This window comes from Bicyclus anynana, chromosome 9 (assembly GCF_947172395.1).
Source record: "Bicyclus anynana chromosome 9, ilBicAnyn1.1, whole genome shotgun sequence".
Lineage (NCBI taxonomy): Eukaryota > Metazoa > Arthropoda > Insecta > Lepidoptera > Nymphalidae > Bicyclus > Bicyclus anynana.
The window spans coordinates 17209388-17236514 of NC_069091.1; the positions used below are offsets into that span (position 1 = coordinate 17209388).

Genomic DNA, 27127 nt, shown 5'->3' on the forward strand with positions numbered 1-27127 from the left:
TACGTCATGGAATTCCGGAAATCAACGTCCGCTTTTATTCAATGTCGGAAAATTCTGCGTCATTAGAGAAACATCAATATAAGTTAATGGGTCGTATAATTTAATCTCCAACACATGTATCGCAACGAGGTCTAACCTGATCCGTCGTACGCGGCAAATCATTTCACGCGCCATCGCACAATATAAACACCGATTATTATGTGTCGTTATGCAACGGTCGCCAGTACACCGATTAAATATGTATTAGTGGTATAGTGTTGTTAAAATTATGAGATACACGGAAGAACCAAAGTCACCGACATAGCTGCGGTTGGATATTGCGATTCCAAGGTGTTAGAATGGGGACGCCGCACCAGAAAACGCAATGTTGTTCGCCCTAGGTGGACCAATGACATCAGGCGAGTAAGGGAGCCGCTAGATGCATGCGACTCAATACCCTACGTAATACCCTATGGTCCTATGTCCATGATGATGATATTATCAAACATTTATTTAGTGGTACGACGAAGTTTTAGCTTACAGTGACAATAGTAACAGGCCGCGGAGAGCAGAGCTATCGCGCAGAGATAGCGCAGTGCGCGACGCGGCTCGACCTCTGATAATAACTAACAAATGCGTATTGTCATCGTCTTTACTAAAAATTGTAGTGGAGCTGTATATACATTTGAGATTTATATATACTGATAGACAAACCACACAGGTTCATATTTCTGTGGGTTTTGAACCATGTACAACTACATGCCTGAGCTGTACACTCATGCCTACATGCCTACATGCCTGGCTCAGACAGATAGTTGACAAAAACCATGGCATGAATATTGTTTTGACCGCTTTGACGTTTAAATCATATGAGCATTATGAGCATTCAAGAAGAATGTGAGATTTAAGTCCCACTTGAAGTTTCTTATTATCTTATACCTGATCTTAGTTCGTGCCAAAAATAAAGCATTTAAGCTCTCAAAATGGCCAACTCGTTGTATTTTGAACGGACTTAATTCTCTTCTTCATTTGTAACTCTTCTTTGTGACATCCGCCATATTAAATTTTCAATGACGTCACTAATGAAGGTAGCTGGTACAACATAATGTCGCTCCTGTGCAGGGTCTGTCGTGCTGCCGCCAGCTCAGCTCGGTGCTCATCTGGCTGTTCGGGGAGACGTGCGCGGGCGGGGAGCCGCGCGCCGCCTCGCCCCCGCCCGTGCGCGACGGCTCCCTCCGGCGCCCGCCCATACAAGAACTGTTTTCTAGCAGGTTTGTATGTAACATTATACAATATTCAATAGCTTGAGAATAAGAATAAGAAATGTTTATTGAAGTATACATTTAATATACAATTTACAATGGCATCCTAACCCTTAAACTATTACCTAGTTATTACTTAGCCTGTGTGTTAAAGGCTAGTCACTTCCGTCAGATACAGACGAGTAGTCTTTATAAACAATGCCATAAAAGAAGTAAAATGACATAAAATATGCAAAACGTTACAATTTTTAGCTCAATGTAAAAGTCCTTACCTACTGTGAGGTTGGGCTTTGATAATTATATGTATTTCGGAATACGCTATTTCTATTGCCCGGTTCTAAGATTTGTACATACCTCATCACTAACAATCCATATTCGGCTCACTGCTGAGGTCGAGTCTCATCTCAGAGTGAGAGGGGTTAAGCCAATAGTCCATCACGCTGGCTCAATGCGGATTGGCAGACTTCACACACGTAGTGCATTAAGAAAATTCTCTGGTATGCGGGTTTCCTCACGATGTTTTTCCTTCACCGTTATACGAGATATTTAATTTCTTAAAATGCATACAACTGAAAAGTTGGGAGAGGTCATATCCACTGAGCTATCACAGCTCTGTACATACCTACCACTAATATTTTAGACAGTGTTTAAAATATTATCAGACCAATCTCCTTAATTTAGAATTCAAATTTTTATACAAAAAAACTTATTGCATTTAGAACAATGACACATTAAATGTAATATTTAATTGAATATTTAACTTTAACAATGGGCCATATCACAAGTAAATTGTTTTAATTTGAATAACTTGTAATTTTTTAATTTGTTTTGCAGGATTTGGGCAAAACAGAAACCTTACAATGTCTCAAACTCTACAGGCTCTTCAGAGAAAAGTTATCTTCTGGGAAGGTAAGTACCCTAAAAAAAACTCTACAAAAGCATTAAGAACAGGTCAAACTGTCGTACGAGAAATGGAATATATTTTTGAGATGCATGTTAACTTTATAAACAGTCCAAAATTAAAAAAAAAAACTATTTATCTTTGTATGTTTATGCTTTATACTGTCTTTATGGTTTTTTATTTATTAATGATAGCGTATCATATTCATCAATTTTTAATAAATAAATGTCGACTCAAATGAAACGTATGATTTTCGCTCATTGCTCCTGCATTGCTCCATTTTGAGTCTGTTGAACTTATACAGTCTTGTTTAAGAAATAATAATCTCATGAATATGTATTGTTCAGGGTGAGAACCAACGGTCAGCCGAAATCGGACGCCGAGAGCAAAATCAAAAAGCGATCTACAAGAAGCTCCGAACAATCCTCGGAATCCGGTGACTCGAACGATGATTTAGAAATATTGAATCGCAGCATGACGATCAAAGTGTGTTCTCCGAATGATGACTTCGATTATTTCAACTCGCCGATACGTTCCCCCGACTACCTCAACCAGACGCTGTACATAGACCCCCTGTACTCGCCGCGAAAAGCGAAACCCAAAGCCGACGATTACATGACAGAGAAACACAGGGACATTATAAATTCCGAGATCAGCACGTTCGAATTCACTTTGATCATCACTGATTTATTACAAGAACTCTGTAAAGCGGAGAGCAGTCTGTCAGGATCGGAAGGCTCTCAAATATCCATGCAGTGTATTAACTTCTCGTTAAAGAACTTGTGTTCCCTCCAATTCGGCTCGTTGCCAGCGCAGTCCGCCCCCTACGAACCCTTCGAGATGTCGAGAGTGAAAGTCGCCCTCACGGAACTGTTGATCGTGTCGTTGGATCAGGTGCTCATCCATTCCGACTTGTGTGCCAAACTAATTAATAATGGAATTCTGCCGATGCTCCTCAGGATCTTGGAGGACGTCATCTGCAAATCCGGTGCCAAATACAATACCAAAGAACGTCAAAATCGTGCCAAAGAAATGGATACAAAAAGTGAGACAGAATCTGCAAATTTGCTCAAATTCGTTTTCGGGATAGCGTATTCGATAACGGCGTTCTTTCACTGTCTGTTGATGCAGTGTCGGTCCGTCGAAAAGCTTAGAGAGTTCACCGAACAATTTAAATTGTACGGGGAGTGCCTCAAAGGTGGATTGCTCAAAGAGTGTATGGAACTTATGATCAGAATACCTGGAGCCGACGCTAAGGAGGAGGCGGTAATACTGATCAGGAAGTTGATAGATTCAATAGGGAAGTTGATAAGCGCCATGAAGAGGGTCAGGAGCGAAGTGATACACTCCGCCGCGTGCCCCAGGAGCAGGCACAAAGCGTGCCGGCAGAGAGTGGCGGCGGGAATGCACCATCACCACGACATACTCGGGGAGGCGGGGACGGGCCTCCCTTTGCCCTCCGCGTGCTGTGTGTCTGTTCTGTACGGAACCTTGACGTCTCTGGTTCCAGACGAAGAGGTGTCCGCTCAGAAAACGTTGCGAAATAGAATACTGCGAGTCATGCTGAAATGTGGCGTGTGCTGCTGTTTTTCTCCGAGTTTCCTAATGGAGAACATCGTGAGATTGATGCTGACGCACAGCAACGTCGCCTCGCTTTGTCTTCAACTGTTAGAGCACACCGTTTACGGTGACCTCGGCGCCAGTGTTCTGATTCCCAAGGTGACCGACCAGTTGCCGTGCTCTATATGCGAGCAGAGCGATTCCAACCGAGATCTCGGTAGAAAATACTGTCCCCACGGCGTCAGTCCGATCGATAGAAAGAGTGTGTGGTCTTTCCTCATACATTACAACTCGCTTCTGCAGCTCGACAACCACAACGACGTGCTCCACGCGACCGTGCGCCATCTCCTCAAGGTCACCCCGAAATGTCGAATGGAAATGAAATATGAGCTGCTGTTCAGCGTCATTTACCCGACTTTCATAGTCTCCAAGCACAGGTACACCATGAGGGTGGAAGAATCTGCATACTTTCTAACCGTTTCCTGTTTGAACATCTTTGCGAGTTTGCTCAACACGGTGTCTTTCGCGGAGCAGTTCATTCAAAAGGGCGGCTTGAGCTACGTGCTGGAGCTGGTGTCTTTACCGGAGTTCTCGAACCAGTGTTGCGCTATTCTCGAAATAGCGATCATCGTTGAAATATTTAAACTCATAAAGGAGAACGTCGAATTGACTTATTTCAGAGAAATGCGTTCACTGGCTTCCGTGCAGATCCTATTCAAGTCCCTCACCGATATGACAGAGAAGTGCTACAAAATATACAAAACCAAAATTCCAATTGAAAAATTTGATGAGCTGTGTGATATAAGTAAAGAAAAAGAAATGTTGGCGATACCGACTAGCGACCAAAGTAGGCAGACGCGACCAGCCACCACGCCGATAGCGATAAAGAGCACATTCGCGTACGAGAGTACGACCGAGGAGACGGTGGAAGACCACATAGAGGTGCTGAAGAACGTGTGCACGTTCTGGAAGTCGTGCGCCGGCCTGTGCCTGTACAGCCCGATGTTCCGCGAGTACGCGGTGGGGCAGCCCGTGTTCGCGCACAGCTACGCGCTGCTCAAGCTGCTGCTGCACTACCTGTGCAACTGCGACTGCGCGCCCGCCGAGGCCAAGGTGCTCATTAAGATCATGGAGTCCCTTCTGACTGTGCAGTTTTCGGTCTCCGGTGAGTGACTCATTTTATTATTTAATGTTTCATATACTATAATAGTAGTAAAAAAATATTGTAAATATATTGAAATGTCTAAAAGAAACATCTTAAATTCTTTTTGGATGCCACTGTCTTGTATTTTTATCAAGAGTGATTTTAAATTACATTTTAAAGTTTTTTTATTTATAAAGTTTTTTTTATTAAATTTAGTTTATTTTTGTGATTTTGAAGTCGGTTGAATTTTTTTGTTAAAAAGATTTTATTCGTCTTTGACATTTATCATGATTTGTTTATCATTGAATAGTTACACAGTTAGAAGACTAGTTCCAGTAGTTAGTCACTAAATGTAATTTAAAACTAAAAGCTTGACTACGTTCGAACAAATTGCTAGAAATTATAACTAACCTTGTACTTGTAATCAATATATTGACATTAATAGAGACGAGCGCAGGCCACGCGATGGATTACCGCGGTAACGCGACTCCGATGCCAACAGCTTATTGGGTTTCACGATGGTTCATCGGAGACCCATTGATTCTTATTGCTATGGAATAAAGCACAAAATTAAATGAAGTCAGAAACGTGTGGCGTATATCATTCGAAGTATCGATAGGGGTGCTAAACGTTCAAGGTTTATAAAATGCATCTTTATTTCATAGATATCTTTTATTCAGCTATTTAAATACATATCTATAAAAATGACGGGAGGCAGCTGTAGCAGATGCTCTTCGACTCAAATCATAGCTCTAGTGCCATGGATATTAACTACTAGCTGACGGTTTCACCCGCGTGGTTCCCGTTCCCGTAAGAACACGGGGATAAAATATAGCCTATAGCATTCCTAGATAAATAGGCTATCTAACACTAAAAGAATTTTTTGAATCGGACCAGTAGTTCCTGAGATTAGCGCGTTCAATCAAACAAACTCATCAGCTTTATAATATTAGTATAGATACTAGTGATATATCTCTCAAGACCGTTCATAAAGTTTCTTTGCTTTAACACAGTTGACTATGCAGCTGCATTTGATTAGATCCCCGATATAATCGAAGCACGACACAATAATTAGCTTGATCAAGTAATAGGTGTGTTCCGGGTCTGCAAATTGTGACCGTGCGCTCACCGCAGAATATCATCTTACGGTCAACATCTGTGTCTAAAGCTGTATGCATATAGAAATGTTTGAAATAAATTCATTCGTTTCGTTCATTTTATCAACAGTTGTATCACACACACGTTTTATATTTATACGCTTTGGACAAACAAACATTCTATATTAATCGCATCTGTTCCATAAGTAAATTAGATTAGTTAATATTGAATGCAGACGACGATAATGCATATTAAGAAATACTTTAGCAGTTTAAGCTAAGAAAACCGGAAGGTATAATCCAAAAAAAAAATCCCAAACTTAAATGCTTCAATAAAATTAATTCGACAGAGTCCGAGAGATAATTCGGCATAGATTCACTAAATTGCGCAGTGGAAAAATATCGCCTTTAAGAGAAGCCACTAAAAATACGCGTATATTTTAAATTAGGTGTTGTTAGTCTATCTGCCTCGTTGTTCCAGTGGTTAGCCTATGTGGCTATAGATCATGAGGTCCTGGGTTCAATCCTTGACCCGCGTGTATGAGATGTTGAGTTTTTCTTTCTTCTAAATTGGGGAGGTTGATGGTGGTACACACCCGTGCACCATCAACATCTTTGCCTGTAAAATGTAAGACTTGAGTTGTCGGTCCAGATGCGACGTCCGGGCGCTCGAAGCAGACGAGCTGCGCCGTGGTGCGCTCGGCGCTGAGCGCGCGCGCGTGCGGCGGCGTGCGCGCGCTGTGCGACGCGCTCGTCGGCGTAGCGCTGGCGGCGCCCAGCTCGCGCCACGCCATGCCGAGGCTCACTCCGCTCAAGGTACCTAATGCATATAACTGGTGCATGCATTTGAGGATTCTTTTGTTAAATAAGCAAGCGATTGACTGCAATAATGCCTGATGGTAAGCAATGAGGCTGTCTATGGTGGAACGCGCTTTCCCGGAAAATGACTATTCAATCTTCAATTGAAGATACCCATATTGTACGTGGTAGGGAAAGCGTAAGCGGGCAGGGCATTCCATACCTACGCAGTTCGTATAAGAAATGACGAACCAATCCGCTTATTAAGTGTCCAGATCGCTGCGATGTCTAGCTGCTGATCTATGATAGAATGGGGAAGGCGGAACGAGATAAAACCGTTCCTGTGCAGACGTCAATGTGGTCGAGAGGTTCTTAGGATATACACATTACTACCCAAAAGACTTCTGACAACTTGTCCAATAATTCTAGAGCTAAATTGACCCGAAACTACACAATTCTCTATCTACTGCAGCATTAGAAATCGTCTTAAAGACTGGAATGGACGTGGTCGTCCGTCGGCTGATGATAGAGATGGTTAAAGAACTAATGAAGTGGACCTGACGCCTTTAAAGCCTTTCAATATCAAGGAGATTAAAAGGATCGTCTGTTACCGTCTACCATGCCTTCATCGTTTAAAAAGATGCATTGAAGATATTCAGGATCACATGCGGTCCCATTTTACCGTGTCTCTGGTTTGACGTTACACATTTTGCAATTTTAGTTTTTTGAAAATAAATCAGTGATTTAAGAGAGAATAATGTGTAATGTGAGTTGAGTATGAGTTATTTTTTATCAATTAATACGTATATAATATGTTCCACGACTGCAGAGGCCCAACGCTCAGGAGTAGCTGTTAAAAAAATGTAGTTGTACTGTCAGTTCACACTGTGAGGTTGTAGACCCTATACTCGTTTCGAATGCCGCATAACTTAACATTTATATTATTTGTACGTTGAACTGCCTCGTAGAAATTTGTTGTAGGCTCTAGCCGTTTAAGGGCTCCCGCACACAGGCCACCGCCACAACCACAATAAGCCGCTACCGACATATTTCCTGTAGTTTGCATACATTTTATATGGACTCGCCGCACACGATTAACGCCGGTGGCCGCCACACGCTACAATCGTCGCTGCTCGCTTTTGTGGCCCGCACCGGCCACTAAACGTCGCCGTTAAAATTAGATGTTTCTTATAACTACGGTCTCGTCTTCTACGACGACGTTTTCTTATCAAAAGCAGCGCAATTAAACCTTCTTCGTTCGAGTCCATTATGATACTGTATGCATGGGTTAAAAAAAAAGTAGCAGCCACCGACCGCAAGTGTCGACCACCGGTCACAAGTGGCCGTGTGCGGTGGCACTAAGGGCTCATCTTGAAAAATATGTTGGACAATCCATGTCTCGGGTCTCTATTATTCTTTCAGTCAAACACAATTTTTGGATAAGCGTTATTTTGTTGGAATCCAAAAAAACAGCAATTAACAGACAATAAATAATATTTTCTATTTTCCTGTTCGTGAATAGTAAGTGTTTGGGATGCAATAGTACGTACAAGTGTAGGCGGATAAATAATAATAATTATAATAGATATAAATATAAATATTGTTTTCACGTTAATATCTTTTGTAGTAGGTATATGAATAAAATATATGACAGGTACATAGGCCTGAAACAAACTCGCGAGAACCTGTTACCCCAAAATTAGGCATCTATCGACGTATAAAATTGAAGTTAATTTAATCGTATCAGATAACTTTGTGAACAGTTAATATTGATATTGGATTGATTGGATACCTACAATAAAGCGATAGGTCGCGGTCCGAACGGTGCGAGCAATAAAAACGTGACGAGCGGACGCGGGACGAGCCCCGGAAAACACCGCGCGTGTCCGAACGTTCGGACCGGTTCCCGCAACCGCAAGTCCGCTACCCAGTGCCCAGTGCCCACTGCCCGCGCGGCCTTCGGACGCAGTGGACGCAGGCAACCTCCGGACGTAGACGTATACGTTCAAAACAACTCTCCACCCCCGCATGGGGTCGAACGTTCGTGTTGTGATGTATCAGTGACGAAACCTTAAACTATTTTGTAGTCTATTAAATCACTAAATGCGTCTATTGATATAATTGTTTGTAAACACGAAGTGCAAGTTTGTTACAGTGAAATTTTCCATGTGATAGATATTAACTATGTCTCGATTAGAGGAGCCCGCCGCAAACGGCGTTACTATTCCGGTACGTTGGTATATAACGAGTTTCCGCTAAGCTATTTTGCGCCCCTTAAACATTTCATAAAGGCATAAGTGTTAAATGCGGTGGAGGAAAATTGTGTTCGGAAAAATTCATATTCAATCATAAGACAACATCAGAAAATTCTGCGAAACTATGAACTGCAAGGTTAAAACCGGCCAAGGGCGAGTCGGTTATAAGTACCAGAATATTAAATCGAACTTTATTTTCTTTTAACTAAAAATAATCTGCTATTTCTCTTGGTCACAACCTAACTTTAGAACTACTTTTCCTTTTTTAATTTAATTTATATATTTTTTGTTTTGATACTTTTTTGAGGACGGTTTTTAAGGGATGGAAAATTATAAATATTTCTGGATATTGTTACTTACGCTACACGGCTTAACCGATTTATCTTAAACAATAATTTAAATCTTTTTGCAAAATGTCATTTAAATCTGGTCAGTTGTTTGTGCGCGCTTGAGATAAACAAAGATCTAAATTCTAAACATACAAACTTTCACATTTATAATGTTAGCATTATGTGGTATCGCAATGCGCTTGGGGCGTCACGGTGTCAATTGATTACGTAATTATTATAATTGTAGTGTATTCCTTATTGTAATAAATAACAATAATTGCCCTCTGTCAACAACACAACATCTGTGTAGTTATAGGTAGGTCGGGACTCAGGACTCAGCCTAGTGCAATATTTATGCCTAACATCCTTCTTTTTTGTTTAGTAGCGGACGCCCGCAACTTCGTCCGCTGAAAATAGATGTAAACTTTTAACCCGTATTTTACTCTTTTATTATTATTTTCGCATCTTGTACATATAATAAATAGTCCACTAATAATTTCTCAAAATATAACCCATAATAGCATGAACGATTTTATTTTCGCGACAAAAAGTATCCCATAGCCATCGTTTTATGATCTCAAATTCTACTAAGTTTCATTTGAATTCGTTCAGTAGTTTCCTGAGCGTGATGCCTGGTCAACAAAAAGACGGAATGACAGACAGACAAAAAATATATTTTTGGCTTCAGTATCGGTTATTTAATGACTTCCTACAAAAGTTTTCAAAATTTCTTCTATGTACGAGTAGGTACATAATTTGACCTGTTAAAGTTTTATTATAGGCATAGATTTATCATACCTGAGCAATGTTACCCTTTTCCCCCCAACTAAGTTAGGTTAGTTTCGTAGTCTGTGCTAAAAATCAGTTTTACGAGTGAGAGCGGGAATCAAACTTCAAAGCCCGGGTTGGGGGGTGTGTTTCTGAGCCCTTATCGAATTGTGCATTAAGACTTCAAAATTTGTTTGAAGTATTAAAGGAGTTGCTGCTAATATTCTTCGTACCTATTCTGATGAATAGGTACGAAGAATATTAACAAATTATTAATGACTAGCGGAAGCCCGCGACTTCGTCCGACCTCTTTAATCCAGCCTTTACAGTATCGCTGTAAAAATTGTGTAATTTCTCCTGTTTCCCAACAGTTCCTTTCACTGCTCTGCTCCTATTGATCGTAGCGTGATGAAAAGCATACTATAACCTGCCCAGAAGTATGAAGAATAATTGTACCAAATTTCATTAAATTCGTTGAGTAGTTTTTGTTTCTATAACGAACATACAGACAGACAGACAAAAATTTTACTGATTGCATTTTTGGCATCGGTATCGATCACTAATCACCCACTGATAGTTATTTTGGAAATATATTTCATGTACAGAATTGAACTCTCTACAGATTTATTATAAGTATAGATAATTTATTACTTATACCTACTTAAAATATAATGTATTCACAATGAATCTCGATAATATGCATCTAATTAAATATGAATTATAGAGGCACGATTGAGGATAAAACAAACAAGTTTTGATATTTTTATAATTGAAATTCTATTGTTTGCTATCATTTTTTTTTTCGACTACAAAAAACAGATTATGTATGCTACTCACTATGGTGTGGACAAGGTTTTAAACTTGGGTAGGCCATATTGGTACGTATAAATTATATGGAACTTTTCCAATTTGTACATACGTACGAAATGGATTTTTTTTTCAATCCTGAGTTTGTAATGAATCCAAGAAAGTGCTGTTTGGATATGCGACGTTGTCAAAAACTACTGATCCATTTTGAGTGGTAGGTAGTGTATATTTTATAAGGAAGCGTTTTGTATTATTATAACAAGGTCAAAAAAAATATCAACGTATCAAGCTAATCCTAGACAATGACGTTTAGGACATAGGAAACAATTCATTTGAATTCAAAGTCATTTTCGTAATTTTCAAGTTCGTACTACGATATATTACCATATAAGTAGCTGACTCAACGCGCAGTTAAGTAATTACTTATATCCGAAAATAAATGTCATTGTGAACTAAAAATACCTTCCCGTCTATTTTTAGTTCAAGAGAAGGCCACAACGGCTAAAAAAAGATTTCTCAACATTGAACGCAAAATTAACCAAAATTTGTACGAGTGCATGCAATATACCTGTTTCGTGCGATCAATTAACTGGAAATGATTCTGTTTATGAAAAAAGCACTTATAAAAGCATTATGTATTTCCAGTTGGAAATTCTTTTATTGAAATGTAAATGATAAATTACAATTAAATCAGTGACTTATTATAGAAACTTTATATACAATATCATTGACCTAAATAAGTTACATTTTTTGAATTTTAAAGAGCAGACTTCTATACAAACCCCCACTTATTTCCCCCTCTCTTACCGTTTGAATTAAGTCTATATAACTTTCCCAAAGTCTGGCTATTATGTACAAAATATAATTGTTAACAATCTTACTGGTGGTTCCAGAAAATGGCATTTAAACAAACAAGCAAAAATCTCTTACGCTTTATTATATAAAGTATAGATGTTGTATACAAGCTCTTTGCGTTAGAAGTGCATACACTTACAAATATTATTCTAAAGATGACCCCATGTAATACCACAACCTTAACCTCTTTAGTATTAGTTTAGATTAAGCACATTAATGGCCTGGCACGTCTGAAACTATCTACTAACACTGTAAGACAATAACTTTCAAAGTAACATTCAGTTAAGATATCCTATCCTCCTCTATCCTGTCCTTTGGAATTAATATAAATATAATTTTGCGGTAAAATGTGTGAATGTTTATACTGAGCGATCGTTACAATATAATAGGTAGTCACACGTTGGACCACATTTCAAGAGTCCGCTTCAAGGTCTTCCGACCTTAATCTAATTTCATCCTTTTAAATATTTATTTAAGTTGATATATTTGAAATTGAATCCCATCTTTTTCATAAAATACAGAAACGTGGATTTATAATTATATTAACGCTTGTTACAAGTAATACTTGCACTTAGTCATAAGTACAACACTAACTTATGGTTTCTTGATTAATATAATGCCCTTCTGACCGTGCAGAATGAAATGTTGACCTTGCAGCAGCCACTGTAGGTGACTAGTCAGAGTGTGAGCTCGTAATCTCCTCACTGCTAATAGGATTAGTGTCGAAGCCACTGTTTCTACGTACGGCTATCAATCACGTGTACTTTCCCTCACAACAATGTTTCCCATTAGAATAGTAATATTCATTTATTAAAAATTATGACTTTTCCTTTCCTATATTCCTCCCTTTTTTACCGAAATCTTTTTTTTAATCAGATTTTCATCAAAATATAATGATTCAATTGATTTTCTATGTTTTTGTTTCGTATAAACTTTTTGCCATATGATTTCTTACTTTGATAGATTTCCTGTTGAATCAGTTAGGTAGATTTAAAAGAATATATTAGGTATGTTTGAAGCCTTAATAGTTGTGTCAACGTAATCAACGGTAAAGGGGCCCCTTGTTGTAGTTGTAAGTTTTATCCCTGCTGTCATATTTAAAAGATAATATAGCTGATGCCTTAAATTAAGAAAATACAAAAAAAATCACACTAAAATAAGATCTGCTATCAAATCCATAGATGCTGTAACACACTGAAATGGGTTGGGCATTTAGCCAGACTCAAAGACCGTAGATGGACAAAGACCGTAGTTTGCTACAATGTTTGTGTGATCAAGAAACATATTTCTTATTAACCGACTTCCAAAAAGGAGGAGGTTCTACGTTCGGCTGTATGTATGTTTTTTTTTTTTTTTTTTTTATGTATGTCCAGCGATAATTCCGTCATTTATTGACCGATTTTGAAAATTCTTTTTTTGTTTTGAAGGGTTTACTTCCAGGGTGGTTCCATATTTTTCATGTCAGGATCTGATGATGGCATCCTGGAGAAATTGAGGGGAACTTTCGAAAGTTGTAGAGACGACTAGTGCGTTTGTTAGTGTTTCCATAAGGTATTTTAAACCACTACAACTTTATGAAGGTTTAGAGTTGGTCTGATGATGGAGCCGAAACACAGACGATGGAACTCGTCAACGATTTACAGCAGTCACCTTTTGTTTGGGCTTGATTAATTTGTATTGATGAGTACTTTCCACCTATATGGGTTGTGACTGTATTAAGGGTCTGGTGATGAAGACGAGGGACAGTGAAGAGAACTCCTCGACGGTTCACAGTAGCTACCTCGTGTTCGGACTTGATAAATTTGTATTGATGAGAGCTTTCCACCTAGATGGACTGTGAATGTATTAAGGGTCTGGTGATGAAGACGAGGGACAGTGAAGAGAACTCCTCGACGGTTCACAGTAGCTACCTTGTGTTTGGACTTGATAAATTTGTGTTGATGAGAACTTTCCACCTAGATGGATTGTGACTGTACACACGCAGTAGGTATGCTAACACTAAAAATAAAAAAATAAAAATTTTAATAAAAAAATTCAACCGACTTCCAAGTCAAAAAATAACTTTAACTAAAAAGCAAAAAATAACATCCTACCTATGTGCTACCTTCTGATCAGTTTGAAGGCGGTGCCAAGCCAGTGTCGTGTTTTAATTAAAGCTGTTTCTGAAAGAACCACAGAAATTTTGTAGTTAAAACGTGTTTAATTAAAACATCACTGGCTTGGTACCGCCTTCAAACTGATCAGAAGGTAGCACATAGGTAGGATGTTATTTTTTGCTTTTTAGTTAAAGTTATTTTTTGACTTGGAAGTCGGTTGAATTTTTTTATTAAAATTTTTTAAGCTAATAATTAACCAGATCCTTATTTGTACATCATAGTATCATCTCCATATACTTTTATACGGTACACCTGGGTTCCCTGGGCCGATGTTGTATGGGCCCGTGGGCATTCCCCTTTAGCTTCTTAGATTTAATTTTAACTTATTCTTAGGTACATACATCTACATACTAACAGAGCAACCCACCACCTCCCATGGCCCTTTCAACCTCTCGGTAATTTGGGCCGAATCGAGGGAGGGCGAACCCGGTACTTGCTCTTTGGACGCCTTCTTGACTCCCTACAAGTTATTTTCTCTTTTCGCTCCTTGTCCCTTGATACTCACTCTCCCCCTTCTGGGGCTGGACGACACACGACGTTGAGATCCGCTTTCCCGCCGCGGTCCATGCATCACCTTCGACCGGTGGTCAACTAACAGAGCAAATGATACCAAAGCTTGTAACAAACAATCTGCCGCGCTACGAGGTACGAGGTCTACGCATAAAGATTGAACGTGACTACGATACGGCCGGTTCGAGATAGACGAATAGCTTTGGATTAGAACAAAATATAGTTTTTTATTTAGTGAACATTTTTATTTATGAGGAATGATAACAAAATTACCATCCCATTTGAATGTGATTTTATCAAATAAACTGTATTTTTATACCGTTGTGACGGTGAACGATATCTCAGCTCCATGCGTCGTGAATTTTATATGTTATATATTCAGTGTGTTCTCGAACAATCATGTTACATCATTATCAGCTTATTATTATTTAAACGGCCCACTACTGGCTCAGCCCTCCCCACTTATATGGAGCTTAGATCCATCACGCTGCTTTAATGTGGGTGGGCGGGCTTAGGGTGATTACATTAAATTGTATAACGACCACTATCAGATGTTAATCATAGTGACCGGGAGCGTACTGTCCGAGGTATAGGGGTCTAACACTACATACTTCTCAACTTTGGACTGAGAACTTTCTACTGAAAATGTCTTAAACGAGAGATAAGCTCAGTATTTTCGTAGCTTGACCCGGGGCTCGTACCCAGGCCCTTGTGATCCGGAGCCACATGGACTGAAATTTGTAAGCATTGAGTAAGGTTTATACTAAACTTGGTTAAAACGTTGCAATATTAAGTACAATGCAGACGAATTATAAAGTACTGGTGTGTATATTGTACGACTAGCAGACGCCACGCGGTTTCACACGCGTAGTTCCCGTTGCCGTAGGAGTACGAGAATATAATATAGAAAACTCGAAGATAGTGTAGCTCCCCAATAGTGAAAGAACTTTTCAAATCGGTTCAGTAGTTTTGGTGCTTATTCAATTCAAAAAAACATATAATTAACAACTAACTTTACGTACCTTTTCCTTGATATTTTACCGAAATCGGTCTTTAATCAGATTTCCAAATAATAGGCAAATTAATTGGATTCGGAAAATAGAATTTGATTTTCCATGTTTCGCATAAACTTTGCATAGGCATGTGATTAGATTTCCTGTTGAATCAATTAAGGTGTTTTGAAATTAGGTAACAAATACCGGAATTCATTAAATATTCGTGTGGCGTGTGGTGCTCACAACTTCAACATTGAGAGATTGTTATCTCCGTTATTTATGTGTAGTGTCGGCGTTAGAGCATTCTCCTGCTACGAATTCGTGTTGATGTGTTCGCGACCAAATCAGATTTTCGGTTTTAGCCTTCGGTGATTATATCATTTCACATTGGCACAAACTGTGTGTCAAAGCGAAACGTTGCGGTCATATTACGAGTACATTACACGTAATGCACGCCATTGACGATCAATTATTCTCACGTTTCTGCACCACCTACGACTATAACTGATCGTGTATTGGTCACTGCGTGCATGACGGCTCGACTTATGAAAAGTCTTCGTTGCCGTTTGTGCTGCAGAAACGTGAGAATAATTGACCTTCAATGGCTGACTTAATAGTAGTGGCGTAGCGTAGTTTTTTTTAAGCCGAATGCCGAAAATCCCCCCTTTTAATAATTACTTTAAAGTCAAAATAATTTATTAAACGGACCAAATTTACATCGCACAATTTATAGAAACGTGTTTCAGATAACCACCACTGCTTCGAAACGAGCAGATATGGCTAACCAACAGCTTAGATTTTGCAACTGTTTAATCGTTTACGATTTTTAGCAGTTATACTCATCTATTGAGTATTATGTTGCATGTACATTTGTAATTTCGGAGGAATATTATACAGGGACATACAGGGACATATCGTAGACACATATATCCGAATAAGAAGCGACCTTCACCTATGCACCCAGTGTAATGTATGAAATGAATGGTATCCGTCCCGTTCATAAAAATATCTAATATCGATCGTTACGAATTCAGACATTATCAGAGAATGATAATGTCTGAATCCTGATGCAGGATCGTGGAACTAAGCGCCAAATCACTTCACTGAAAATCACTGAAAGCTGATGATGATGATGATGATGATTAAAAGGACTTTATGTATAATATATTGTTGGTATATATGATATTGTTCGTAGGTGCCGCCCCTGTTCTGCCCGTCCGGGAGCAGCTCGCCGGAATGCTCGTCGAGCGAGGAGAGCGCCGTGGGCCCGTACGCCAGCGAGCACAGCGAGTCGCGCGCGCTGCCCGACGACGGCTACGAGGTGCGCCCTGGGACACTCATTGCTACGTACACCATATAAACGCGCCCCTGCGGACATACATGCGTTTAGAGCCCACATTTAGAGCCCAGTTTCACTAACGAATTCACCAACTTATAGTTTTATAACAAACTAGCTGACGCCGCGCGGTTTCACCCGCGTGATTCCCGTTCCCGTAGAAATACGGGAATAAAATATAGCCCATTGCCTTCCTCGATAGATGGGCTATCTAACACTAAAAGAATTTTTCAAATCCGACCTGTAGTTCCTGAGATTAGCGCGTTCAATCAAACAAACAAACTCTTCAGCTTTATAATATTAGTATAGATTAGCAAACCCCTTGCTTTCACCCGCGTACCACAAATAACGTTATATTGGTAAAACAATTATCAAGTTTGATTTAGTAAATCTAGAAATTTTTTTTACAACCTCACAAATTCACTAACTTTACCTCTTTATAAAATTAGTATTATTAATTATTATTACATATTGATATATTCAAGGTCAAATTGTTCAAAAATATCTGCCAAATTTTATGGTTTATAGTGATTCACTTAATTTTCAACTAACGAAAAACCTCTGGAGTTGACGTTAGTGCAAACAGCGAGTATAAAACGTGGGAAAACCTCGCATTATGTACCTACGCCGAATGTTCGATGGAAGTTCTACACAACTAGACTTCACCTCTAGAAACATTGCGTTACTATCGTCAGCGCGCAGCAATCAGCAGGCATTTCGTAAGACTAAACCGGATTCCTAAATTAGTTCGTGCTCGTAGTTGGTGGGCGCTTCTAATTATTCTAATACGAATAATTTAAATAACTTATATTTGTTATTACTACTTATGTATGTTTTTAATTTAAGTTGTTTATGGATGTATTTTGTTGTATTTTCATACAATTTAGTTTAGTTTTCACACAATTTAGTTTAGATATGATCAAAGATCGATTACACATAAATACCTAAGTACAGCCGAAGATCTCTGCCGAAGATACAAAGTGAGATTTTGAAAACGGTAGATTTTGGTAGCGGATAGATAAATTGATTCAATTAATTAATATTAAAAACTTGCTCAACTTTTTTTTAAATGGAAATAACGTATTTCACAGATATTGCTATTTTTAGAAGATCTATTAAAATTATTTGCATTCTTCATTTACCGAAAATATGTGTAGTACGCACCTAATGGATATTTCATTCATCGCGGTGTAATGGCTTCCTCTAGTAATAATGCACCAGTGACCGATATTTCAGTAAATTGTAGACCGATTTTTTTTGTTAAACTACAACTGATCATCGAGCCTGGTAATTTGTTTTTGATCTCATTTCAATGCTAATAACATCGTCTGACATTATAAGTTCATGCCAAACTCATTAGATGTGCGCCTAACGCTTCCCAATAAATATGTAATCGTTTGTAATTATTAGTATACAAATTATAATACATGATTTTTTACGCATTTATTTCGCAGGCCGACGTCGAAATCGGAATGCAAGACGCTCCGACCAAAACGAGGAAACTTTCCGAGTCTTTGGCCGTTTTGAATAATGTACCAGGTGAGATATAAAACATTTGTAGACGCCGCGCGCCGGTCATTCAGCAAATGAATCACAATTGTTTTTGCGTTGTACTACAATATATTGTCAAGTAAAACGCACGCGTGTTATACTGACAGATAGCCAGATAGGTATAAACCTTATTTTAGTTAGTTCCTGGGAAAATTCTTTATGCTTATAATTTGACTGGAAACGTAGCGATGATGCTTGGTGGCAAAAATAGGCATGACTCAAATAGTATATTGTTCATAACAGTTGAATATGTCACCAACAGGACTCCACCCCCAGGAGACGCTGCTGGACTGTCCGGAGTACAGCGAGAGCGGCGAGCTGGCGCACCCCGAGCTGTGCGTCATCGTGGTCGACATCCTGTCGCAGCTCATTGACAGGTACGAGCCTTGCGTTCGCGTGTCGCTGCTGGTATGGTGGGGATATTATTTCCACCTGCATTGTCAATTACCTATGATACCTTTGCGCGATTTTTCAGTCTGGAATAGCTCCCATTAAAATTTCGTCAACTTTAGTTTAGTCTTTTAAAAATTACAAATAGCTTAGTATAAATGTAAATTTATGAGTGCGTTACAATCTCGAAAATATTTTTTATTTTTAGCTTTGTTATACATATTTAAATCAGATCTTTTTTGGTATCTTTATAGATCAAAATGTTTTCTTAATGTCACTGCTTTATGGAGAGCTGATAAGAAGATACCCAACTGGACGCTGTTATCTCTACATTTATACGTATTTGTATTTTATACTGCAGTGCGATTAACTCTAATCTCCAATCGTTATTTCCTCTAAACAAACTTTAGAGCCGACTTACATACATATTACAATCGGCCGATTTACATACATATTACATCCAAATTAGCTGTAGGTTTTATTTAGTCATTTGATATCATATTGATAACATTACAACATTTTTCATATGCTTCGAAAAGTTACTTTGCTCCAAATTAGCAATAATTCTTCACTTGCTCGCTATTCACTCGCGTTAAAAATCAGTTTTACTAAGTTAAATTACGAGTTTTAGATAGGACAACAAATTGTATTGTGACAATTAATTCTGTTAAAACTATTTACTAATTAGGATTAATTATTATTCTAATGGAACTTACTAACTTCTGTATTTTGTTATGATGCGTGCAGACCAATTAATGCTTTAAAAATACGCATTTAATTGAAAAGCTGATTTGTCTACGAACTGTGGACACGATATATGCAAATATACGGATGAGTGGTCGTTCGATATTAGTTTGCTCGCGGCCATACGCATAATTTAGTTTTCGTTTTGCTCTGGGCTATTGTATCTAGTTCCAAACCAGTTCAAAGCGAATCGTCACTTTCAAAATATTCGCGGTATACAACCATAGACATATTTGTTTATTTTTTTTTCTTTGCAACTGAAGGTCAAATTACCTGCGGAACAAGTTTCTTTATGGTTCTTTTACATACTCTACTATACCAGCTAGCGTACAACGTACACAAACGTTACTTTACTCTTTTTAATTAATCAAAATAAAAGTGCAAAAACTTGCAATATTTAAAATATCGTTCTCTCTGATTCTTTACTAACAGACGACCGCGACTTCGTTCGCGTAAAGTTCTGTTTTTCACAAATTCCGCGAGAACCATAACATATTTCAGAATAAAAAGTAGTGTAATCTCTATTCCGAATGTCAGCCAAATCGGTACAGTAGTTGAGGCGTAAAGGAGGAACAAACATACTTACACACACAAACTTACACCTTCATAATATTTGTGTGACAATGGGACCAAAGAAAGAATGCTATTTTCGATTCCGTCGCTACAGGACCTTTCTAGGCCTGCTGGGGCGCTGTTATATTAGTAATAATAAAAGTTGGTAAAGGAGTGTTCCGGGCGCAGGTTGCTGAGCTCGGAGCAGTACGACAAGGAGCAGGGCGAGGAGGTGTCGCGCGTGTGCAGCGGGCTGGCGCGGGCGTGGGGCGCGCGGCTGGCGGGCGCGCGCGCGCCGCCGCTGCTGCTGGCGCGGCTGCTGGCGCACGACGCGCCGCCCGCGCGCCTGCTGGCCGACACCAACGCCAAGTATGCAGGTACCCCTCTGACCTCTACCTCACCAGCCCCTCCTGGTGGTCGAACAGGCTCAAGCACTTTCGTTAGTGGAGTTTTCCATACCCATACTTTACCCAAGAGCAAGACAGCGAGGGGAAGGGGACACACAGACCACAAGGCCTCAAGGGCTAAAAGAACAAAAGGGAAAAGTCCCTCCACGTCTCAGTCGGATAAGGAGGCAATATCTCGAGATTCCACCAGACTCACTTTCGTTTTTGGTGTTAATAATTTTGGGATATAGTCTATAACGCAACAAGTGTTGACGCAGAGCTGCAGCGCAGCATCCTGGAGCTGGTGGTGGCGGTGGCGGCGCACAGCATCGAGGCGGCGGAGCTGTGCGCGCTGCTGCGGCTGTTCGCAGCGGAGCGGCCGCCGCTGGCGCTGCTGCTGCGCGCGCTGCGCCGCTTGGTGGAGCGCGCCGCGCCGCACGCGCCCGACTGCATCCTCAGCTTCCCCATAGACGTGGACCCGGGTGAGCTGCCGCTGCTGACAACGACTCCGAGTATAAGTCGTCTAGATATGATAGAATGAAATATTCTGAAGAAAATTCTTTACTATTTTCAATTAACTTGATTCTCAATTATTTTTACTTTTCAATTTGATTGACTTTACTTTACGCGACTAATAGGCCTAAGTGCACGACGACATCTCTCGTGGACACAAAAAAAGTTATTCCGGTTCGGCGCTATTGGTCCATTGTCTTTTTCACTTTACAAGGTCGTGTCGCACATCGTAGGCCCTCAGGACCTCTACGAAATCTTTCTCCCTAAACATCTGGCAAACAATTTCAAATTCAATCCCATCACTAAAATTGATCGATAGATCGATTGCCTTGTTTTAACTAAGAGATAGGTATTGCCAAAGTTGTTGGTAACATAGTATGAATGTTGACAGAGGAGTACCCGGCCGAGGAGGCGGTGGGCTCGTCCTTCAACCAGCAGGCGGAGCTCAGCGCGCGCCGGCTGCGGCAGGCGCACTCGAGAGCCGGTAACGCATTCAACACAACACACACACAATGTTCATTTTCTCTCGAAATTTTATTAACACCCACGCCGACCAACTAGTGGTTGAAACTTGTAATACACCCCCGATCAAAAAGCCGATTATAGATCTAGACATCCGAAAAATGTCCTTTACGATCCTGATGATGACATAACAACCGACGATACTACTCAAGCAACACAAACACGAGCTACACAGCGTCACCTAGATGTGGGTTTTTATTAACAAACGATCTCGGTTCGCCTGGACTGGCCATAACACCCTTCAAGAATGACTCTCTAAGCCGAGGAGACGCCCTTAAGAGTCGTTCCGCACACATCTGCTTCTCCCTTCGGGCCGCACCAGGCGATGCTACTGCGCTCGCCCAAACCCCCCGGTGATGCCGCTGAGGCCCCATTGAGGAGCGTAGTATATTTACACAATCAGAGGGCCAAAACAGTATGTTTCGGCAGCAAAAGAGTTACAAAAATATAATGCCAAAATTAACGGCCATTAATTTCTACACGCGGTTCCAAGTTCCAAAGTCCACTCGTACCAGAGTACCAGAGTACCAGCGTACCAGTGTACCAGATGCAATTAGGTACTGGATTACTATTAATACTTGTAAGAAGTCTGTCAATAAACGTTCCCTGTGTGTGCGTTCCCGCAGGAGTGTGGTCGTCGTGGGCGGCGAGCGCGGCGCGCTGCGCGGTGGGCGGCGCGGGCTGGACGCCGTGGATGGCGGGCTTCGGCGTCGCCATCTGGCTGCGCCTGGCGCCGCACCACAGCCCGCCCGCGTGCGGTACGAGCCCCTATTGTTATATAGTTTACTTACCGTACCTCCACCGGCAACAAAATAACATTTCTCAACACATCATCGCTCTTTCACGATAATATTTGATTTGTACAGAGTGTCTCTTATCGATTTAGGAAATCATAAAATAATTAAATACAAAGAAAAAAAGTAAAAACATTTTTCCCAAAAATTGTGCCACCCTAACACCTTAACACTATTGTGGTTCCTGACCACTTAGGCAAGTCAAAAACCAAAAGTAGTCTAGTAGTAGTAGTCATCAGAACACCACTGTGTCATATTTTGCACAACCTTAAAAAATATCCAGCTTAGCATTGTCCTGCATCAAGCAAATATTGAACATACAAAAAGGAAAAAAACAAAACGTGCAGTATACTAATTGTAACCGTCTCTATAATGAGACCAGCAGATTTTGGCTTTGTAGCCCATCAGCATAAGCTAACAAAACTGATCGCAAATTAACGCCAAGTCAAACACCCTCGTACACTACGGATAAAAAATAGCTTATGATTTCAAAAAAAGCATATAATTTCGATGATATGAATGAATGAAGTAAATATCTCCCGCAGAGGAAACGGAGGAATGGCAGGAGGAGCCGCCCGACCCCGACGGGCCCAAGTCGCCTCGGAAGGAGCCGCCGGCCAAGGCGGAGCTGCTGCACGTGTTCTCCGTCGGCCACGACTCGCTGGTGTTCGAGCTGTGGGTCAACACGAGCAACGGTGACTTTGATTACGACTAGCACAAACCGCGTAGTTCCCAGTCCCGTCAGAATATATGTCCCTGATAATATAACTTTTTATTGGTGAAAAGATTTATCAAATCGGTCCAGTAGTTGAATTTCTTCGTTACAAACAAAAATCCACAAATTTTAATATAGTACTACACTGTAGGCGAGCTGACAGTGCGGCTGACGCGGCCCGACGCGCAGGGCAGCAAGCTGGTGAGCGCGGCACGCTCGCGGCCCGGCCTCGGCGCGCGCTGGAGCTGCCTCGCGCTCAACGTGGCCGAGCGAGTGCACAAGCGCCGCATACACATACAGGTGCGTGTCACTAGTGTCGTGTGCGGCGAGCTGACAGAGCGGCTGACGCGGCCCGACGCGCAGGGCAGCAAGCTGGCGAGCGCGGCACGCTCGCGGCCCGGCCTCGGCGCGCGCTGGAGCTGCCTCGCGCTCAACGTGGCCGAGCGAGTGCACAAGAGCCGCATACACATACAGGTGCGTGTCACTAGTGTCGTGTGCGGCGAGCTGACAGAGCGGCTGACGCGGCCCGACGCGCAGGGCAGCAAGCTGGTGAGCGCGGCACGCTCGCGGCCCGGCCTCGGCGCGCGCTGGAGCTGCCTCGCGCTCAACGTGGCCGAGCGAGTGCACAAGCGCCGCATACACATACAGGTGCGTGTCACTAGTGTGTCAGACGAGTCGCTCCCCCCGGCAACCCTGGGGCCCATGAACAAAGTTACGGGAAAAGCGATGCCGGCAAATGAAATAGGGCATTTGGCCAAATGAGAAGCTTGTGTAATTTATGTAGAGGATACGTGTCAGTAGAATTTAACATCATACAATAGTTCTTTTGACTCGAGGATACTGCCCGGCAGCGTTTGATGCAACGAAGTCTAAGAACAAAGCTCCCGCTTTCATAGTTCCCAAGAATTTTTACGCCAATAATCTCAAGCGGCAACCTCTACAGTGATTAACAATAAAACGCGGGAGTTACACCAAACTTAATTATTTTAAGGTGGCTACCAATTGGTGTCAATTTCAACTATCTCTCAGTATCAATCGCTTGTACTGCGAACAAACAATACAGCAGCAAATGCAAACGTTTCATCAAAAGCGCAAAATTTTGGCGAACACAAGTGTTGCGTGCGACGCAGTTACGGTGCGGCTGACTAGACCCAATGGTATTTACTTAAGTGCTCTCTACTGATCGGTCTGTAGACGATGTCTTATGAATTGTGTCGATTAATTAAAGAAAACATTTTATTTTTCCGTTTAAGTGTAATCCAGAACCGCACGCACACCAGCCATGTGCACTTTTTTATACATAAGTTGATTTATTTTCAACGAAAAATGCATTTTACAGGTTACAATCTACGTAAACGGACGCGAGTGTGAAACTCTGTCATTGCTTCTCCAAGGTACAAAATTTATATAATTTAATTTTTAGAATAATATTATTCCTTCTTATAAAAAACAAATATTAGAATTGCGTCAATATACCAATAATTTAGCTGCCACGTAACACACAAATACCACACGATTAGACTGTAATGACTCGACCGTACGAGGATGTCTGCATCAGAAGCCGACTCTTCTAGATTCTTTGATTGTGGCACTATCCGTGTTTACTCGGGTCAGTATTTGTAAAGACTTGACTGCTTTTCTTATTTTTCTTATCTATACTTATAATAAATCTGTAGAAAGGTCAATTCTGTACATGAAATATATTTCCAAAATATAATCAGGGGGTGATTAGTGATCGATACTGATGCCAAAAATGCCATCAGTAAAATTTTTGTCTGTCTGTATGTTCGTTATAGAAACAAAAACTACTCGACGGATTTTAACGAAACTTGGTACAATCTTAACCTTATCGTGGTTGGTACTTCATACTCCTGGGCAGGTTATAGTCACGCTACGATCAATAGGAGCAGAGCAGTGAAAGGAAATGTTGGGAAAACGGGAGAAGTTACTGCATTTTTACAGCGTCTAAGTACGCTGTTAAAATGCAGTAACTGCAGTAAATGTAGGCGGACGAAGTCGTGTGCGTGCGCTAGTATAAAAATAAATGTAAATGGTGGCAGGCATCCTGGTGCGCAAGGCGACGCCGTCGTCGGTGCTCCTAGGGCAAGCGGGCCGCACGCGCGGCGCGGGCGCTCTGCACGTGGCGCACGTGCGCGTGTTCCGCACGCCCGCGCTCTCCGCGCCCGCCGCGCTGCACCTCGCCGCGCACCCGCCCGACCTGCCCTGTCAGGTGCGAATACTGAAACAACAGATGATTAGCTTTAGACAAATGCTATATTCCACTTGAATACCGCGGCAGTTTTATCTCGGGGCGAAGTCACTGATGACGTCATTGACTTCGCTCACGAAAGACGACTCATCTCAAGAGGTGCGTCGGCGCGGTCGTTTATAGTTGATAGTATTTACTAATCTGGACGTATAGAATTTCGTTCAAAACAATTCATTAATGTTAAACTTGGTTTTGAAAATCTTAAATTCTATAAAAAAAACTAGTATAAAAACATTAATAAACTTATGTAAAATAGACTTTAATAATACAATATCAATTTTAGCAATGTTAAATTAGTGTTCTGTATATTTATGTTATATCAACACTCAAAACGCTTCATAATCCATTCCACTTGAGTTTATGATTGCAACGCTCGCAAGCAAGTAGAACGGGGAAAACTCGAGCGTGATCATTAGTATCCCTAAGTGGAACGTAGCCAAAGTGCCACAATGCCTTCTAAAAACTACTATAAACACATTGAAATTTATTACGTGTAAGCAAACCGATCAGCTGGCCTATTCACTCATTTGGTCTTCATTATCAACCCATTAAAATAAAAAATCGAATCAATTGACAAAATGTCATTTACCTACTGACATTATCATCCACTAGTAAGCACCGGATGACACTTTTACATAGAATCTCAATTTCGTATATGGCAACTAGCATACGTCAAAGATAGTGAATACTACAGGTTGACAACAATGTTGTCATTTGCAGATCCCGTGCGAGTCGGCCAACTACCCGTCGATAATAACTCCGGAGCTGCTGGACATGGACATCGACTGGGACTCAGTGAGCTTCTGTTTTGATTATTCATTCTTCTTCTTCGATCTTTACGCACGCTTAACTTGGCGCGTAAGCTGGTGAATGTGTTACAAAAAGTGTGATCGAGCGAGACGAACGGACGTTAACGAGAGCTAAAGATGTTTTACTTCAAACGTGTGGTCCGAAGCACACTGGTGTTTTTTAAAAAAAGAATATTTGCCATTTTACACGCGCTCATCTCCAGGTGTACGAGATATCGAGCGCCACGCTGCGCGAGCTGCACGAGAGCCTGCTGCTGTCCTTCTGCGCGCACTCGCCCGAGGTCATGAGCCTGTACCACCAGGCGCCCGCCGTGCCCACAGGTACGTCCGAGGAGATGCGAGTTTATCGGCCAGGTCGCTTCCCCTGGTTAACCCCGTGGCCCATGACCATGAGTAAGGAGTACTGCAGCTGGTATGCCGGCAACAAACAACTTCTGTCTCTTCAACTCTCGCCTTACAACAGTTCCTGGGGTAGAGTAGATATACACTATGTCAATCACATATCTCTTGCTTGTATTTTCTGAAAATGTCTGTGTGTCAGTGTTCGGGTCGCGCGGCTGGCAGACGGCGGGCGGCGCCTGCGGAGAGGCGCCCGACGCGCTGCGCGTGCGCTGGGCGGGCCCGCCACGTGCCGCGCGTCGCCGGGGCCTGGCGCCCGCGCTGCTGGCGCTCGGGGGCCCGGAGGTGTTGCTCTATCTATTCGCCAGGGTAAACATGTTTATGTTCTAAAACTCTGTAACTTTTTGTTGTATGTGCAAAGATTCTTTAAATCCATTCTCTACACTTTATCTTTGTAGAGTCTAGGTATATTGTCACTGGTCTTGTCTATGTCTTTTTCCTATATAAACCGAGATTGTAACTTTATGGTGTCAGAAGTGGGATGACATGGAAGTTACTTTTTTGTTTTAATGTTATTTTATGTTGTGGTTATTGTGAAGGTGGTAGAGCTGGAGGGCTCGGCCGAGGAGCAGGCGGGCGCGCTGCAGATCGCGCTGCGGGCTTGCGGCGCGGACGCGCGGCTGGGCGCGCAGCTGCACGCGGGCGCGGCGCTCGACCTGCTGCTGCCCGTGCTGGCGGCGCCCGCCTGCCGCGTGTCGCACCACATGCTGCAGGTACGCTAGCGACCAACC

General features: G+C 41.4%; 1 protein-coding gene across 4 annotated transcripts in view; it reads left to right on the forward strand.

The window, feature by feature from the left end:
* LOC112043653 (lysosomal-trafficking regulator) overlaps positions 1-27127 on the forward strand; it is a 61568-nt gene that overhangs the window by 11911 nt on the left and 22530 nt on the right. For all 4 annotated transcript variants that reach the window (XM_052883573.1, XM_052883575.1, XM_052883576.1 and 1 more), the window contains exons 6-24: positions 1102-1250; positions 2076-2150; positions 2490-4867; positions 6596-6759; positions 16612-16737; positions 18207-18291; positions 18566-18680; positions 20179-20366; positions 20654-20857; positions 21280-21372; positions 22037-22168; positions 22750-22899; positions 23071-23567; positions 24259-24313; positions 24980-25149; positions 25909-25983; positions 26201-26318; positions 26539-26705; positions 26936-27109. In XM_052883573.1, the coding sequence (XP_052739533.1) occupies positions 1102-1250; positions 2076-2150; positions 2490-4867; positions 6596-6759; positions 16612-16737; positions 18207-18291; positions 18566-18680; positions 20179-20366; positions 20654-20857; positions 21280-21372; positions 22037-22168; positions 22750-22899; positions 23071-23567; positions 24259-24313; positions 24980-25149; positions 25909-25983; positions 26201-26318; positions 26539-26705; positions 26936-27109 (5115 nt within the window). The remainder of the gene's footprint in view (positions 1-1101; positions 1251-2075; positions 2151-2489; positions 4868-6595; positions 6760-16611; positions 16738-18206; positions 18292-18565; positions 18681-20178; positions 20367-20653; positions 20858-21279; positions 21373-22036; positions 22169-22749; positions 22900-23070; positions 23568-24258; positions 24314-24979; positions 25150-25908; positions 25984-26200; positions 26319-26538; positions 26706-26935; positions 27110-27127) is intronic.